At 34.1% G+C, this 18,398-nt stretch overlaps 3 protein-coding genes across 4 annotated transcripts; 2 read left to right on the top strand and 1 right to left on the bottom strand.

The window, feature by feature from the left end:
• The first annotated feature begins 45 nt into the window (after positions 1 to 45).
• Positions 46 to 5,020, top strand: Ube4A (Ubiquitination factor E4A). The gene is made up of 14 exons (XM_069125325.1): positions 46 to 782; positions 884 to 1,276; positions 1,361 to 1,681; positions 1,764 to 1,957; positions 2,047 to 2,157; positions 2,267 to 2,464; positions 2,550 to 2,667; positions 2,743 to 2,919; positions 3,009 to 3,154; positions 3,278 to 3,427; positions 3,546 to 3,789; positions 3,865 to 4,027; positions 4,154 to 4,358; positions 4,447 to 5,020. The coding sequence occupies exons 1-14, from the start codon at positions 219 to 221 to the stop codon at positions 4,586 to 4,588; spliced, it is 3,126 nt and encodes a 1,041-aa protein (XP_068981426.1). The 5' UTR covers positions 46 to 218; the 3' UTR covers positions 4,589 to 5,020.
• A 115-nt stretch (positions 5,021 to 5,135) lies between these two features.
• On the bottom strand, positions 5,136 to 6,444 carry aay (phosphoserine phosphatase). The gene is made up of 6 exons (XM_069125300.1): positions 6,411 to 6,444; positions 6,142 to 6,348; positions 5,840 to 5,974; positions 5,613 to 5,758; positions 5,377 to 5,538; positions 5,136 to 5,307 (listed from the first exon to the last, which is right to left on the bottom strand). Exons 2-6 carry the CDS (start codon positions 6,279 to 6,281, stop codon positions 5,219 to 5,221), a joined length of 672 nt encoding a protein of 223 aa, XP_068981401.1. The 5' UTR covers positions 6,282 to 6,348; positions 6,411 to 6,444; the 3' UTR covers positions 5,136 to 5,218.
• A 1,736-nt stretch (positions 6,445 to 8,180) lies between these two features.
• On the top strand, positions 8,181 to 18,271 carry LOC138185837 (G-protein coupled receptor Mth2). Of its 2 annotated transcripts, none has more exons than XM_069125144.1 (5): positions 8,181 to 9,527; positions 13,355 to 13,433; positions 15,903 to 16,087; positions 16,155 to 16,320; positions 17,166 to 18,271. In XM_069125144.1, the coding sequence occupies exons 1-5, from the start codon at positions 8,699 to 8,701 to the stop codon at positions 17,521 to 17,523; spliced, it is 1,617 nt and encodes a 538-aa protein (XP_068981245.1). In that variant the 5' UTR covers positions 8,181 to 8,698; the 3' UTR covers positions 17,524 to 18,271. The 2 variants fall into 2 exon arrangements, with proteins under 2 accessions (XP_068981245.1, XP_068981236.1); XM_069125135.1 differs by lacking the exon at positions 8,181 to 9,527 and adding an exon at positions 11,541 to 13,039.
• Positions 18,272 to 18,398: the final 127 nt, after the last annotated feature.

The following is an 18,398-nucleotide window of genomic DNA, read 5'->3' on the forward strand; positions in this document are numbered from 1 at the left end:
ATTCAACCATTGGTGCGCGCGCATACGCATACGCACACCAGGCGCGTGCGCACACATATATGCTCTATGACGGAACGAATACAGAGTAGTGTGCAGTAATCAGGAGAATATTTTGGCTTATTTTGTAATACATTTTAGGTTGAAAATTAAATCATAGCAATTTATTTTTAGAATAATTATGCTTGAAATAATTGTGATTGAGTTTTAACGAGAGAATCATGTGCGACAATGTGAATAACAATCCATTTGCTGGGTTGTTTTCAACTATCAACGATGCCGTGTCATTCTCCTCTCAAAGTCAGGCAATTATCAACGAAAGTAATAGAGTTAGTTATGTTGCGCAACTTGAAGATAAAAATGTTGACAATATTACGGGAATAAAAAATTTGCAAGGTTCCAAAGATTCTAGAATCGATAATGAGGTTAACCGCCTTCTTGGCGATGTACTTGGAATAACATTACACGAAATAGGAGCAAATGAACACCAAAAACGAAGATTAGTTCTCGTTAATGTTGATTCGATCGAACAAGCAGTTTTTGAACGATTAATGTTATCTGATCTTGAGTCTAAATTAGTACCTATAGACAATTCTCAACAAATTCTTAGCGATCCTCATACAACAGAAAAACAAGTAATACCTTATTTGTTTGAAAGTTATTGTCGATTGCAACTGTATCAAAACAAATCAGAATTATCTGATGTCCTTTGTAAAATAAGTCGGGTTATATTACAAAATGCAAGTGTCGCGCTACAAGAGCCAGAATTGTTTGAAGAACAAGAGGTATATCAATGTACATTTACATAATTAATGAGATTTGTATTTTGCAAAGCTAAATATAATAAGTTTAAAGGACTTTCATTTATTTTTCTTGTTTTTTACAGATTTATAACCAGTTTATTGCATTATGTATGGATGAAACTGGACCCAAATCAGAATTTATATTATTTGTCACTGGTATTGTGTCTGAGTTACAAAATGAAAATGGAAAAAATGCTATAGATGCAATAACTGTGTCTTTTAATCCTATTCTTGATATAATTTACAAAGAAGCAGCACAAAGTAATCTTGTCCTTTTTCGTCAATATTGGTTTACTATATTAAATCTTTTTTCCTCGATAGAACCCTTAGCTAAATTAGTAATTGATCATAGTACTCCTAAAAGCAATCAAGGCCGAGCATATGCAGATACATTATTAGGTGCACTTTTTAGCTTGAGCTGTTTACCAAAAACAATAGAAGATCCATTTTATTTTTTTGAGAAGCCATTGCAACAGGCAAGTAAACTGTAAAAAAAAAAAAGAACAAAAGGAATTAAATTATGCATGGAGTAATATTTATATATATTTTCTATCATGTAGACTTCAGTTGAAGGAAATATTTGGACAGCTTTAGATGCATTGAACGAATCATTGCACAAGGTTTTTCATTTACTGTTAAAATGTTCGACAGAAGTTCGTCATTTAACTTTACAATGGATAGGCAATTGTCTTCATTCAAATGCAAATAGGGGAAAAATTTGGAATACCCAGAATGATGTGACTTTTAACTCAATGTTATGTGTTTCTGATGGTTTTATGTTAAATTTAGGAAATGTGCTATTGCGTCTTTGTCAACCATTTTGCATTAAACAAAATGATTCTAAAGTGCCTAAAATTGATCCAACATATTGTGCTGCAGATGTAAGTCAATTTACAAAAAATGATACAACTAAGATTAATTGTCAAATTTTTAACAATGTACTGTTCTATAATAACTATCTAGATTAATGATCAGGATGAATGTATAAATTCAAATATACATTTAAAAGGAATGTCTTCAGAAACTTGTTTGATACCAATGTCAGAAGGTGGTGCCAGACCAGTTGCAAAAACATTTGGTTTTACTACTGAATGCTTTTTTTTAACTCATAGAGCATTAGATCTTGGATACAGAGTAGTGTTAGACAAACTTTTAAGGTTTGACTTTTAAATTTTTCTTCCCAGTTTAATCAAGATTTATAATAAAAGAATATTGGTAATTAAGAGAATTATATGTTGAATTTTAGAACAAACCAGGATTTGGTAAGAATACAGAGAGTATATCAGGATGCACAGAATGGTGGTAGATCGGAAATATTTGATATAATAACTCAACGCATGGAAGGAGAAATGACCAAGTATATATTTGTGATCCTTAAGAATAAAAACAAGATTTTTCTCTCTTTTTTTACCATAAAAGTTTATATTGCATAATTTATTATATACAATGTATATCTCAAATTTTAGGTATTTATCTTTAAGAGCAAGCCTTTTAGTACCAGAGATGCTAAAACTCTTAGCAAAATTTCATGCAACAACAGCATTTTGGTTAGTACAAGTATATTTAAATGATATAAAGATTGGAGAAAATGAAGAAAATTACATTCCAAAGGAATGTAAAGAGGTGAAGTTCCCTTTACCAGGAACTGTTCCAGATACTTTGAGGTATCTTCTAAATATTGTGCTTTGTTTCAATTATATATATTAATAATTACAACTAATATTTAACAATACCATTATTTTTACATAGATGCATTCCGGAATTTGTGGTAGAAAATACTATTAGATTTTTGTATTTATTACGACGCATAAATCCAAATATTTTTGAAGAACAAGGGCCATCCTTCCTAACGCCTATATTAACAGAGGTGAGCTAACAGCAATATGTTAAAAACAGCAAAAATACATACGATTTAATAAAATAATCGAGTATGTGATATCAGATCATAGTATTAATGGAGTCTCAACAACGTTTATATAATCCTCATCTACGTGCACGTCTAGCAGAAGGCTTAGAGGCACTTTTACCTACAAACGATGAAACTATGAGCCCTGTAACACCAAGCTTAGGGACATTCCATAGAGAACAATTATTTATTACACATCCATATAGACAATATGTATGTAACCTGCTTGAAATTTATAAAATGGAATATTTTTTTCTCTCATAAAACTTTATTTTATTATGTATTATTTATTATGCATTTAGATTGTTCCGAATTTACTTAAAGTATTCGTGAGTATTGAAATGACTGGACAAAGTGTACAATTTGAACAAAAGTTTAATTATCGACGACCAATGTATGTTGTTATGGAGTACTTGTGGAAATTACCAGAACATCGTAATAATTTCATGTAAGCAAAAGACAAAGATAATATATTTTTATAGTCGTTTATTAAATTTATTATTATTTATATTTTATAGTAACCCTATAATTCATATTATATGGTGTTGTATGATAATGATTTTATGTACAGTTCTTTAGCAGAAGAAGCAGAAGCCAATATGGAAGCAGCTCAGCCTCCATTATTTTTGCGTTTTATAAATCTTTTAATGAATGATGCAGTTTTCTTATTAGATGAAGCACTTTCAAGTATGGCTCAATTGAAACAATTGATTCAAGCGAGGTATTCAATTTGGTTATTACTTATTAATTTAATCAGCAATATGTAATCTTACTTTGCTAACTTGTATAAATCTTATATTTACTAAATAAGATTAATGAAAAATAATTTCAATCAAAAGGGAAAGTGGAGAATGGAACAAACTACCACAACATGAACGTGATCAACAAGCTCATTATCTCATACATCTTGGAATGATTGCACGATTTGACAATATATTAGGTAGAAAAACTATATACACATTAAAAATGTTAACTACAGAAATAAAATCCATCTTTTGTCATCCAACAATGGTGGATCGTATTGCCTCGATGCTTAATTATTTGTTGCTTCAGCTGGTTGGGCCAAATAAAAAAAATTTAAAGGTAACAAATATAATTGAATTATTAGATATTCCTATTTAAACTGTAGAATGCTGGAATTAACCATCTTAATTTTAGGTTAATGGACAGAAAGAGTATGCATTCCATCCAGCAAATTTAGTATTAAATATATGCGAAATTTATATAAATCTTAGTCAGAGTGAATCTTTTACACTTGCTGTTTCACAAGATGGTCGTTCATATAGTCCGGAGCTGTTCAAACTGGCTGATAATGTTCTTGGTACTTATATCTGTGCAAAATTTAATTACTATCAGATGCATAAAATATACCATGATTCGTATATTCTATATTGTTCTAATTTTTATAAATGATTGAAAATACCGATTAAAGACAATAAAATTTCAGTTCGTATCGGTGGTGTGGGTATATTAGGCGATTTAGATCAATTTGCAAAAAATGTCGAGACAGCCGCAAGTCATAAAAAGGAGGAAGACGAAATTTTAATCGATGCTCCTGATGAGTTTCTAGATCCAATTATGTCTACTTTAATGACAGATCCTGTTGTTCTTCCATCATCAAGGATAACTATAGATCGGCAAACCATTGCAAGGTTAGTATTTCTTTGCCATTGCTATTATTCAGGCCGTTTGTTATAACAAAATATTTATTTGATTATTTTTATCGTTAATGCTGTTTAGGCACTTATTAAGCGATCAGACCGACCCGTTCAATAGATCTCCTCTTACTATGGATATGGTAAAATCAAATGTTGAACTTCAACGTAGAGTACAAGAATGGATACAACAAAAGAAGCAAGAAAAGACGAGAAATTACCATTGATTACCAAAGAATGAAACATAGTCAGTAAAGTTAAGCAAGTCAATATCAAAGTATAATTTTCACGTTTAATACTTTCTGACTTTTTTAAAAAAGAATTTAATTTTCAGATTTATTAAATATAATCAATGGCAAGTCCGATGTTTTGCGGTATTTGATTTAAATTTTGTTGTTTCATAACTTACAGAGAGGTGTATATTTTTCTATATAAATCCTCATAAATATGTACAGATACTAAATGTGTACTGTAATTATTGTCATTCTATAAAATTTTTAACACTGTACTTTGTGCAAAGAATTGTCTTGTAACGGTATATATAACAATGTAAGCATAGAGCTGAACGTTGTTGTTATTGTATAATACGTGTAAAAACTACTCGTTATAAAGTTTTCTTTTCGACTCGAACAAAATAAATGTTATTGATGAGTTTGGAATAAATTTAATTTCTACCATCCGAGTAAACTTATATATATAATAGTCTCAAATTTTGTAGATAAACATGGTGGAAGTTAACTTTTGAGTAAGGGAAATATTAGTAAAAAACTCATAAAACTTTGATCCTTTACTTATTGATTATTGTTAAAATTATTCAAATATCGCAATATTTATAAGAAATATCGTATTGTTTACGTTTACAAAATATTGACAAGTTCATTAAAATCAGTAATATACCATAATGATTGCTGTTTTACGCTCTCTCTGATCACATTTCCTCCATATCCTGTATAATAAAAGTGATATTAAATATTAAGTAAAGTAAATTAAGAATTAAAGTAATGTAAAGGTATACCTATAAATAGGTCTACTACTGAAGTAGTTTCTAAATCTGTTGCTCCATCGCCAATATGAACAACAGTCGTAAATCCTTTTTCATTTTTGAGTTGCTCTATTATTTTTGCTTTCCCACCATTTATTGCAGTAGGTTGATCTTCATCAAATCCTGCATATTCTCCTACAAGTGATTTCATAAAATATTTGGATATATTATATTAAATTAATGTTATATCAATATGAACAAATAATAACCTGTATAATAGAACTTAAGTCTGTTTGCAAAAACATTTTCTAATGGAATATTAAGACATGTGGCAATTGGTGCAATTAAAGAACGAAATCCACCGGATATCAAAAATACTTGCTTTTCACGAACTTGTAGAGCTGTTATCAGTGTTCTGAAATTTTTATAAGCAACTGTAAAATCATCTACGTATCTAGTTTCATTGTTTCTCGTCGACTTAAAAATTATTTCTTACTTAATTCCAGGTGAAAGTTTTAATGGACGTGAGGTCAGAAATTGCTTTATTTGCATAAAGCTTGGTTTTATAATATTCAACCTCTCAACCAAAGATTGTCGATATGTCAGATCTCCTTGCATAGCCCGATTTGTTCTAAAATCATTTTCGGATGTTATACATATGCATATAAGCAATTAAATACATATATAGATCATCTTTCCGTTAGAGCGGTCATCCGCAAGTTGTGTAAATAATAATGATGATAATAAAAAATGTGTCATATTTTTAAACAAAAGAAATTAAAGGAAGAGAAAACTTACAACGCAATAACATCGTTTTCTTTTTCACAAAACTTTGCAAGTTCATCAATTCCTTCCTCTTGTATCACAGTCGAATCAACATCGAAGGTAATGGCATCGGCGTTCCTCCATATCGATTTTAATTCATTTAGATTACCCATTTCTCTCGTTCAATTCAACAAATGGTATACCAAACTGACGAATCTTTTATCGTTATCACGTACAAAACTGGGGTAATAATCTTACTTTTCTTTAAAAAATCATAACATTACAAAGAAGAATTTACGTACCTATATTACATGCATATGCAAGTTACTGTAGTTTAGTTGCGTATGCATCGGTCGAACTGATTTGATCACTGATAAAAAGTGTCTTTTACGAAATTCGTTATAATATTCCCCAATTACATAAAAACAGTATATGAATTAGGAAATATAGTATAGCTCCGAAATTTTCAATATTCTAGCTTTATTAAAATTATGAGTATTTTTTAAGGTTAAAACATTATTGATACGTTATGCAATTAGAAAATATACTCAAGAGTATTGATAATGAGAGAAGTAAACGTTATATTTTTTGTTTCATTGCATCATTGTATCGCTACATTACGAAAGAAATTATAACTGAAACATATAATGTTTACTTAAGAACTGTATAATTTGATAAACGGAGATAATAAGAAGAAAGAGGAACGTTACAGATGAGGGGGTGAATTTTAAAGAAACTATTGTATTGTTATGTATAGATATAACCCATTTGAAGTTGAAGAAAAATTAATCAAATATACGAAATAAAACGCTTAGAATCGATAAATTGAAATATTTAATAGAAAGAAATTAATTCCCAATGTGTACGCCTACACAGGCCACAGGCCACGGATCAAGTATAGAATAGATCTGCTATCTTATGTTTCTTACTGTCATATGTACTGAAATACCGATTGTTGAAAATGAGAAACTTTGTTTTATTAAGTATTTAAGATTTAGAGCGGCATGGTCGTACACGACCGTACAGAGTGTAGGATATCGTAAAGCGATTGAAAGGTAGAAATTACCACAAGCGAGCTAGGGACCTCAAAAGAAACCAGCGAAAGTTTATAAAGTTGGAAGCAGCGTTCCAAATTCATATTATCATTTGCTTCTGAAATTGTAAAGTATAAACACCGATTTTTGGATAAAACATCAAGTTTAAAAATTTGAAAAAATATAAGCATATTCTTTGAAGTTTAATTTGCACTTTATTTTCATTTTAGGAACTTAGATGTTTAAAAATAAATAACGTGTTGCGAAGATCATGAGACTCGTAAAATTAATTTGACCAAAAGTGCAAATTTCTTTTCGAATTAGTACATAATAGAGGACAAGATTTAATGACTCATTTTGAGATCAAATTTCAAATAAGTTGAGCACACGTTTGTTTGTAACTTTTTAGTAGGGAAATTAGCTTGCTGTATAAAACTGATAATTATATTTACAAAGCGCGCAAATAAGACGAAAAGAATATTATGTTCGTTTATGATTGATAGTTTCCGAAGTGAAAATTTGTTTAATTACTCAGGATGCAAGAAAATAAAAAAATAACAGATTTTATTAGTATGAAGCAAGATTGTTTTGTTATTTATGCGAGTAAAATTAAGAAATACAAAAAGAACAAGCGATGAAAAGTCAGAGTAAAGTCTGCCTCCTTTTCTTGTATAATTTTCATTTATTACATAACATAAAGTTAACGAAATTCTAAAGAAACTTGTCAAATTTGTTATATACATATTACATACGTATGTGTGTCTAGAATTTAGTGCGTAATTTTGAATTTAACATCACTTTCAAAAGATTAATCATTTGTCGGTGGTAGGTAGTAGTACTGATTAAAATTAAAACAAAGTGTGATTGTGAAACCAGAAATGATATAGTCATAAACAAAGCATAGAATTCAATAACTAACTTGATATAATATAATAATTATTAATCGTTACACAGATTGATTTGCGTGGTGTACTTAGACGTGTTCGAGTAAAGTGCTGCGCTCTAGTTAGCGATTGTAATGTTATCGAGATTGATGAACGAGTTACAGAATGAGAAAATGAAAAAGGGTAGTTGGAAGTGGAGACTGAAGCTATTCCGTAATACCATAGTATTCGGCTGGTACTCGTTCGGCATTGAGAGGAGCGCGCGCGCTCTCGCGCGTTACGATCAACAGAGGATCGAAAAATACTGAGGGCAGTTAGTCGCGAGCTTTGCGATTCATCGGGTGATCACCACCACATTATCAGTAACGTGTACTTTCACGATCGTGCGAACAACGATGATTTTTTAAAGCATGCTGTTAGCCGGTGTTGAAAAAAAGGAAAATAAATAATTGGAAGAAACTAGGAAATCGAAATACACGTACACCTTGCAGATAATAGAGAAAGAAGTGGTAGAAAAAGACAGTCGGAAGAAAGGGGAAAGGGAAGGGGATAGGGAAAGGAAAAGGAAAAGGAAGAGAGAAAAGAAAAGAAAAAGAAAGAAAGAGAAAGGGGGTGAAAGACAGTGCGGCGCGATCTTGAGCGCGGGAAGACACACGGAAATAGGCAATAACAATGCAGCATTTTTGTACGATTATTTGCGTAATTTTGTTCATTCTAATTTATCGATTAACAGAAATCAATGGGGAGGAAATGGAGAGAGAAGAAGATTCATTTTGTCGTCCATTCCCTGAAATTATTTTGCAAGGGACTAAGATCGATAGATCCGAGAACGGAAGCTTAGTGCACGATAAGTTGGTGTATCCTGCTGGATTGTATCGAGTATTTGAAAATAAAACATACGGATGCACATGTAATTTGCGAGCATGTTTGAGAAAGTGTTGTAAAAAAGATGAGATTTTAGGGAAAGGTATTCGGCCTAACTGTACTCGCTCATCAAACGGGTTGCCTGCTCCGGTTCTCGTTCTCAAGCAGCATCAACTTGCTACTGAGATTAAAGGAATATCACGTATAGACGAACTGTTTTTTCTCGTGGAGGATATGCAGTGTCCCACGAGGTTTATGCTCGAACCAGAACGTTTCGAAGATGATGAGTTCATCCTGCTACCAAACGGTACCCTCGAAACTCCGACCGTCAACTATGCAGCATGGAGTTACTGTTTCGACTGGCAAGAATCTTCCAAAAAGGTCGTCGCTCTAATTTGCTCCTCTAATTCGTCCATAGTAAATGCTTCTTCTGATCCGGAGGAGTCTTTCGACATTGGCATCGTTATTTCTATACCGTTCTTTGTCGCGACCTTTTTCGTTTATGCGATCATTCCGGAATTGAGGAATCTCTATGGAAAGACGCTAATGTGTTATGTGGCTTGTTTGATACTCGCCTACTCTTTTCTTGTTTTTGCCAAACTGCATTACTTAGAGTTTGTCTTCTGCTCCACAATAGGTAAGCAATTTCATTTTATGCTGCTTGCTTCTTCTTCTCTCGCTCTCTCTCTCTCTCTCTCTCTCTCTCTCTCTCTTTCCGTTATACTTCTCTATTCCCTACGCATACACGCACTCCTTTTCTCCCTATCTCTTCATTCGTTTCCCATACCATTATCCCCTCTTTTAGGTACTTTGATTTCTTTGATTAATCAAACATTACGCACGGTATGAAAGCTATGATATCATTGTCCTATCAGTTTAAATTTCCGGCACACCTTCTTTCTTTCTCTCTCTCTCTCTCTCTCTCTTTTTTTTCTTTATGATAATCTTCTTTTACGAATTCGCGATAAAGTCGAAGCAAGACGAAGGAACTGCGAGTAAATAAGATAATGTATCAAATTCTCTGTTATGAGAGTTGCACGTTGATCGTTTATTAGGTACGCATTAAATGTATATTATTTTGAGAAGTTTCGATGAGTTTTTTTGCAAGGCTTCCATCACAGTTTCGAAAGTCTGGAGAATTGTATATCGTTTTCGTCGAAAGATTAATCGAATTAGCACTATGCCTCATTCGCGTGACATCGTTCACTATATCATGGAATCGCACGCGCGCGTGTCTTCCTTTACATACATATACGTATTATATGCCATACAAGTATATATATAGATTTATTATGTATACGTATATGTACAGTCGTACCCATAATTAATTTGTAAGTTAATGCTTATCATTTTAGCGAATTGACGAGAAAAGGACAAATGACGCAAAAAATCATATGATATACATTCGTTATAAGAATGAAGTATACAGGTGTATATATATCTACGTATATTTATCAACATTTTAGCGTTTATATGTTAATAGTAAATGCATATATTATCGTCAATCTTTATTTGATACTTTGACTTTATTTACATATAACGTAAGCGTAATTTCAAAGTATTCAAAAGATCAGATACAATTGTCATTACAAGGCAATGAAATTACAACTCATCGACATAAATATAATAATAGACGATTAACAATGTAAGCTGTAGTCAAACAGAGATACCGGTTTCGTGAACAATGAATAGTTTGAATATGATCATTAGTAGTTTGAAAAATGCTTATTGTTAATGTCGTGATGATCATTTACGCAAGAACGTGTAGCGTTCTCGTTCGAAGGTACTCCATTAATCTTGCACGATAACTGCGACGATGATTTGACGTTCGCGATGACAGCGATTCCATGTCGTTTTCCGAAATCACAGAACGTAAATAATATGCGTTTAACAATGTGATCGATCACGACAGAAATAACGTCGCTTCAGTTCTAGTTACAGCTTTGTTCGTAGATTTAATAGGTATACGATCGATATTCTATTATTATTCTATCTATTATTCTAGATAGGACTAGTTTTTCCGTTGATTCGTAAAGTTGCTAAAAAAACCGTCCTATCGATGCTCAGATTAGCTGAACGACGATACGCATCTGAAAGAAACTGATAAGAGGCAAACTAACTATCGAAATCACATGTACTTACGATTAGTTTGGTCAAAGGCAAAGATAAAAGTTGTACAATTTCGTACTTGCAGAAACAAATAGGACGATAATCGTTCTTATTTTCGATTGTTCTTATTTCGCCTTTTTCCTTCCTATTGCCAAAACTAAACAAGTTTTTATTTATCCTTGATCAATAGTCAGAATTTGTATTTCGACATAAGTTTCGTGAATTCTCTATTTCTTATCTTACGAATATGAAAATGAACAGAGCGAGGATGAGTCGTGATGTCTCTCTTTGTCATGTCGGGCATTGCCTAATGAGAATTTCGTCTTCGTTCTATCTTCTTTTTATCTTGCTTTCTCCTACTTTGCCGTGGCATGTGCTATACTATATTTACGTATTTACATATTTACATATAATGAGCGCAAGCGGAAAAATATCGAAATATCTTGTGGGAACTATCTGCTCGATATCTACAACTGCGATCCAATAAGAGTTGGAGTTCTTGATCCTGGTGTATACGTAGGTATGTACCACGATCGATCTTCTCGTCTTGCCCTCGATCGGTTGGATTGTTTGACTAAAAGTTGGTTCGTACATTGTACGTAGATACTTGCCGCGCTTTGTTTTACCTGCCTTCTTTGACATGTGTATGCGTTGGTAATAATTTGCGACCCATTCATCTTTGATCTTCGTCGAGTTATCTTTCCCGCCGTACGCGCGTTATCCCTCCTCCTCTCATTCTGTCCCATCTCCCACTCTCTCTCTCTCTCTCTCTCTCTACGTCTCTTCCTACATTTTCTTTAATATTCCTTTCGATTCGTAACCTTGAAACTTGTTTCGGCTGTTGGGCAGAAATGAAACGTTTAAGTTCAAAAAGAATGATAGGAAAAAGAAGAAAGAGGAAGAAATAGGGAAAGGGAAACATCGAAGATGGGTGTGGGAGTGAGAAAAAAGGGAGAGGGAAAAAAGGATATAAGAATAATACAAGAGAAGGGAAGGAAAAAAGGGAAACGACAAAATCCATGGTAGTAGTTGGTCGGTTATAGCGTGACGCGGCCAAGAGACGTTGTAGACGTTGGCAATCGTTATATCGTTTCCGCATAACGCGATAATGTCTGTGGTCATTACGAACCCGGACGATTCAGGATAAGCAGTTACTCAGCGGTAACCTACCTACTAAGATGTTTCGTGTGGTGATCATCGGCCTGTTATCTACGATACCCGTGATACACCCGATGGGACAACGATCCACGCGACTCCATGATACAACAATGTTTCCTCGTCGAGATCTCGTCGAACACATCGCGTATGGATCAACGATGAAAGTGGAAAGTAGTGAGCAACCGGAATTGTTCCGATCGAACAAGAAGTACATCAAAGAAGAGAGAAATATTTCTACGATACCAAGTACAGAAAGCGTTGACTATTCGACCGAGTCGGCCAGTCACGGTGGAGTAAGTCTGCGTATATGTTGCCCGTACGGACAGCGTTTGGGCAAGGACCGATGCATCAAAACGAATGACATCTTTCGCTTCCCGGCTCTTTACGATTCCAACAACTTGTCCTTAATTGACGAGGCACCGAATTATCAACGCTATTTCGAATTGGTCGTTGACAATCCTTGCATCAATCGTCAACGCTATAAACTTGACCCGAATATGAATCCGATGGATGCGTTCATGCTTCTCGACAATGGTTCGATCTATATGAAAAACGAGGGTGATATTCTCCGAGATGTCGACTATTGTTTCGGTATCCTCGATACCGAACTGTTCGATGTGATTCTTTGTTTCAATTTGGACGAGAACGAGGATACGCAGGAAACGACGAAAATCACGGTACTGTTTCCTGTTGGATTAATCATATCGGTGCCATTCTTGTTTGCCACGTTTGTCGCCTACATATTGATACCAGAATGGAAGAATATACACGGCCGTACGCTTCGTAGCTATGTCGGTTCTCTGCTGATCGCCTATGTGATACTCGCGGTCGTACAGATGACTCCGCAGCAACAGATTTCGGATTCTCTTTGCATCGCATTTGGTACTCGTCGTATGCCGATTTTAACCAGTTTACCGTCATTTTCTCGATATTCTACGCTGCTTCTTATTCTACCTTTCCTCCACCTTACCATTGTTTCTAATTACGTAACGCAATTATTTTAGTCCGTACGTCCGTAGCACAACGCGGGTATTCCCATATTTATCCGCATGCTTATACATCTTACTCTATTCTTTGCGATTCTTTTTATCGTATTAAATCATGTTCACTCGCTTAGTGGCTCTATAAATTCATACTGTGTATTACATGACAAATGCATTTCTATGAGCGGTGTACTTAAATCGAATTCTGTTTCAGCGTTCATCATCCATTTTTCTTTCTTGGCCAGTTTCTTCTGGTTGAACGTTATGTGTTTTGATATTTGGTGGACTTTTGGGTAAGTTATATTTACGTATGTATATAAGACTTCGATCATTTACATATCGATTTCAAGTCTTTCTTCATCTTCAACATTTCTTCTTGATTCGATGGCGTTAAGTCGAGTCTAAGTACGACAAACTAAAGTGTAATTTGACTAGCAAGCTTACGACTTATGACCGCTTAATCGTTAAAAGCTTATTATAATCGATGGTATACGTGCCGTGAAACGTATTACAAATACTATTATATCTCCTATTAGCCTTCTAGCTAAAGCAATTCGATAGTTGACGAACGTCGAAGAAAATTGATAGCGGCATAAACGCGAATTAATATCCGGTTCGTGACGGCACGTGTACACTTTGCAAACATTCTTAAATTAAGTTCGATCGGTCCACGAAGTGGAAGTGGCTCCTTTTTCGAGTACTTTTACTACTTAGACGTCTCCGTCCATGACATATCGATTTAATGCCTCACATTGTCGTTGTTGTCAACGATGACAACGATAATGATAACATGTCTTTTCTCTGTTCTCTGTTCCAATTTTCGATCGATCCGATCTTGTCTCTTCGTATACAGACCATTTTTCCCAACTTGTTACTATTATGATAACCATTTAAAATTCATAATGAAATAAACGCGTTCGTTGGTATCACGTTCATTTATTTCGCTATATTAAAACGACAATGACGAGCGTATTTAAGTGGTAGAATCGCGTATAGGAGTGAAACGATTGCGTGTTAAAAATCGCAAATAACGATCTTTACTTGCCGGAACGAATTCTTATAAAAGTAGCAGCTCTACCTACATATATATCTGTAAAACGCCAGGTGTACAGCAAACAAATCGTGGCGTATTCTCTAAACAAACCTCGAAAGCTCAGAATTGCTCTTTTCCTCGACACCGACGCCGACGCCACACCGACGCGACGCCATACCGACGCCACTTCCATGCCATGCTAATGCCACATAGTGTCGATATACACACATGGTACGCGTATACTGTTATGTGTATGTATATGTACGATGTGTACGTGCCGATATCGATTCCGATATTTTGCAAATATTAAAACTACGATAAAACACGAAAGTGGAAGAAATTTTAATTTTCGAAAATAAAATCAATGGATAAGCAATTATTACATGATTCACATGATTTACATGTTTTACAGATGTCCCAAACAGATTTCAGTTGTTAATCGCAACACGTACTGTAGATTATTTTATATTAGACTATGATACGTAACGATATTTCAACGTCTGAATTGTCTTCTTACATCAGCTGAGAAGATTACCGTACGATAATGTTACGTTATTTATTGTCGGCTATCTTTCCAACTTTCCTTCATTTGTCGAATTCTATGGAATTCGCTTTTTCAACGAAATCACACATTCTATAGTCATTGTATAGGCATATCGGTATTTTTAAACGTTCCGCGAATAGAATAACGTTTCAAGAAGAGAATCGCGTGACGAGAATGTCGCGCCCGAAAATTCTAACCACTATACTACATTTTAATATCATTTGCAGCGCATGTGTAATCGTAATACTACGAATGGTCGTTCGTAGTACACACATGTACTTGCTCTTTTTGCCAAGCCCTTTTTATTATATACGTAAATTTAAGTAAGTAGAGATACGTAGATGTGTGCGAGTATAATTAAGGGCGTGACTACGCGATGCGTTACGCGTACCCATATCGTCCCCTATTTAATGACCTCGATTCAGCTGATGTGATGATATACATAATATGTACTTACTTATATACAATATACATACACACATACTTGTGCGGACACCAGTGACATCACTCGCCATCAATCACAAATTACCTCCGCACTTAATTCGGACGATATATCCGTAATACTCGCTCTTCATATCTTTTCGCAAATATCACCCATCTGTTCGCAATTATTTTCTCCCGATAAAGTTAACCTCAACGAACGAATGAACAAACCAATTCCAATTCTAATTCTACAAATTGTTTATTTCTTTCATTTATGACTATTTACAATTGTTTTTTATTTTTCGCTTTCTTTATTCTTCTTCTTTGTTTTCGATCGTGTCGATCAGTTGCGCATACATCTCTTGAAAAATTCCAATGAATCGAATTGCGTTTTTATTTTCGAACATGTACTCGAACAAAGCTCGAATAAATAGGGTAAAATGAGACGAAACGGAATAGAATACGGAAATCATGATTTCGATATCACGATCGTGTTAAAGAAAGGTAAAAGCGTTATGTTTTTATGCTGTGCCTCTAAAAAACGAAGAGTTAAAATCTCACTTTCGTAAGATGCGATAAGTACGAAATATGAAATGCGTCATCCGGAACCACAACTTGCGCGTATCATATATCCTATATGTCGAAACTAATCTGAAACCTGAAAGTGAAAGTGTGTTAACTTTTCTTTTCTATTTTATTCTGTTTGCTTTCGTTTTTTGTCGGTTTTCCACATTTTCTTATCCAGGGATTCCTGATTTTCAGAGGTTTCCGATCTCTACAGGGCAGCATAAAGCAAAGGGAGCGAAAAAAGTTTTTAATATACTCCGTTTACGCTTGGGGTTGCGCATCGCTACTCACCGGAGTTTGTGCCATTATGGACTTTCTTCCTGACATTCCAGAGCATTTTATCAAGCCACAATTTGGCAAAACTAATTGCTGGTTTACGAGTAAGTGCTCATAAACCTAGTCTCGATAATTTGATTCTAATTTTTTATAATTTTGATACTGTTATAGCTAACAAGGCAAGGGCGATATACTTTTACGCGCCAATGGGCGTTACTGTGTTTTGCAACATATGCCTTTTCATCTCCACGGCGTTGAAGATCGTGCAACATAAAAAGAACACTGCTCAACAGCTTAAAAGCATAGACAGTAGGCGTCACGACGACAATAAACAATGGTACGTTTTCTTTTTTATTCGTTTACGCAATGAAATTGAAAAGTTCTTTCCGTTTGAAAGCTACTCAATTTTCTTACTTACCTACAAGTAACACTAAACTACCACTATGAAGATAGAATAGCTCCGTAATTACAAAATCGCGACATTTTGCTTTCTTTCCTTTAATTACATCGATGTAATTGGACGTTATCCCTCTTATTATACGCCTATGTCGATAAAATTATTTTCGGACCTTCTCTCGGAACGCGTAAAACAAAGATTTTCCCATGGTTCGATTTGTTTTCGTAATGACGGAAGAGGCGGGTCCCTCTCACGTAACAAATACATCCGTCCGAACAGGGTCTCGCTCGCGATCGCACATTTCATCTTTCAAACTTGCCATCGTTTACATCTACGTACCAGCTGCTACTACATACTTGGAATATGTATTACAAAACATGTACCATTCAAATTCTTTCTACAACGTTATTCATAGATAAGATTGCGCGTATAAGATTTTAGGATACCGTATACGAAAATATATACATATACGTTATACATGCGCTTACGGGCGCAGTTCGCAGGATATACAAGCTCAATTTCGCCAGAACATTGTCAGTATCACATATACACACTGCCATCCGGCAAAGTAGAAGAAGTAGTTGAACATATGCCGTTGTAATGAGCAAGATTGACATTGTCCACTGTCAGTAGTATTGTCAGTAACTAATTTCTTTGCGATCTTTGACAATGCCGGCTCCGCATATTACTAGCCACATCCGCGGATACTCCTGTAATATACACATACATATGACTACTTTAATTTTTTACTTTACCATATTTTAATTTTAATTCGTTTTATTCAGGTTCAATCTATATTTGAAACTCTTCATCGTAATGGGCATTAATTGGTCAATGGAAATAATATCATGGCTCTGCAACAATTCACCGGCTTACATTTGGTATCTTACAGATCTTACCAATACTTTGCAAGGTGTACTCATCTTTTTAATTTTCGTTTGGAAAGATAAAGTCAAACGACTGTTATTAAAAAGATTCAGTTGTCACAGAAGAAACATTCTTTCAAGAAACTCGACTCGCAGTGCTTGTCATAGTTCAGCGACATCTCGTACTTGCACATTGACGACGACGACACAGTTTCAGGAGAAAATCGATCCCTATTCGAATGAATCTTCTTCCGGCAAAGCAATCGTTATGAATTAACAAGAATCACAATTAGCCTGGAAAGATTTAAATATATGTGTACTTGGATGTTTGCGCGATTCATAAATACGTATGGCCCATGCGACTATTTTTCGCAAAAACATCACAATTTTCTTCGTTTAACTTCATTCACATATCACATTCGTTACGTTCACATGAAAACCGTGAGAAAAATAATGCAGCGAATTATATTAAATTGAAATGAAACAGAACGTATCGAACTGAAACGGAACGGAAATCGATAAAAAATAAAATAAATCAATAAAAATAATATAGGAAAAGAAGGAAACTTTGAAAAATGTTATTAGTTGGTGCTTGCCATAAATGTGCACTCGCTTAATATTCGATTCGCGTTGAATACTTAATCTATTGATGAAGAAACGAAGAAATGTTGAATGTATATTTTATCGAAGCATATCTAGTCATCGTTAGTGGGCTGTCTTTCTAACGTTCAAACTTGCTACCGTATGATTGTTCGATATTTGCATATGAAGCGTTCAACTTCTATTTTATATCGTATAGGAAGTTGTAATCACCGCCAAGAATATGCAAATATAAATTAAGAATCTTTAGAAATTTTCAAGTTTAATATCATTGTATCGCCGAGATAATGTACGAATAAATTAGGGTTACTCTACTATAGTGACACTCTTTTATCTTATAATATATAAGTTCTAATAGTTATAATTTTATTCAATGATCAATATGACGAAAATTTCATCGAATTTTATGTTGTAAAATAAGAAAGTAACAATATCGCATTGTTATGTATATCAAAATGTATATTATTTGCTATTCTTATTATGTTAAATATGATAAACATTTTGTACATTTTTCTTATATGTATACTATACATGTTGTACATCTAATTAAAC

The sequence above is a fragment of the Bombus flavifrons genome, chromosome 1 (genome assembly GCF_040668555.2).
Source record: "Bombus flavifrons isolate JBK064 chromosome 1, iyBomFlav1_principal, whole genome shotgun sequence".
Classification (NCBI taxonomy): Eukaryota; Metazoa; Arthropoda; class Insecta; order Hymenoptera; family Apidae; genus Bombus; species Bombus flavifrons.

Coding starts and splice junctions, on each gene's coding strand:
- aay (XM_069125300.1), bottom strand. CDS start 6,281: ATGGGTAATCTAAATGAATTAAAATCGATATGGAGGAACGCCGATGCC. Junction 5,759..5,839: donor AAACTTTCACCTGGAATTAA/GTAAGAAATAAT, acceptor TAAAAATTTCAG/AACACTGATAACAGCTCTAC. Junction 5,308..5,376: donor AGTAGTAGACCTATTTATAG/GTATACCTTTAC, acceptor TTTATTATACAG/GATATGGAGGAAATGTGATC.
- Ube4A (XM_069125325.1), top strand. CDS start 219: ATGTGCGACAATGTGAATAACAATCCATTTGCTGGGTTGTTTTCAACT. Junction 1,682..1,763: donor CAACATATTGTGCTGCAGAT/GTAAGTCAATTT, acceptor ATAACTATCTAG/ATTAATGATCAGGATGAATG. Junction 3,428..3,545: donor AAACAATTGATTCAAGCGAG/GTATTCAATTTG, acceptor TTCAATCAAAAG/GGAAAGTGGAGAATGGAACA.
- LOC138185837 (XM_069125135.1), top strand. CDS start 12,178: ATGTTTCGTGTGGTGATCATCGGCCTGTTATCTACGATACCCGTGATA. Junction 13,434..15,902: donor GATATTTGGTGGACTTTTGG/GTAAGTTATATT, acceptor CCTGATTTTCAG/AGGTTTCCGATCTCTACAGG. Junction 16,321..17,165: donor CACGACGACAATAAACAATG/GTACGTTTTCTT, acceptor CGTTTTATTCAG/GTTCAATCTATATTTGAAAC.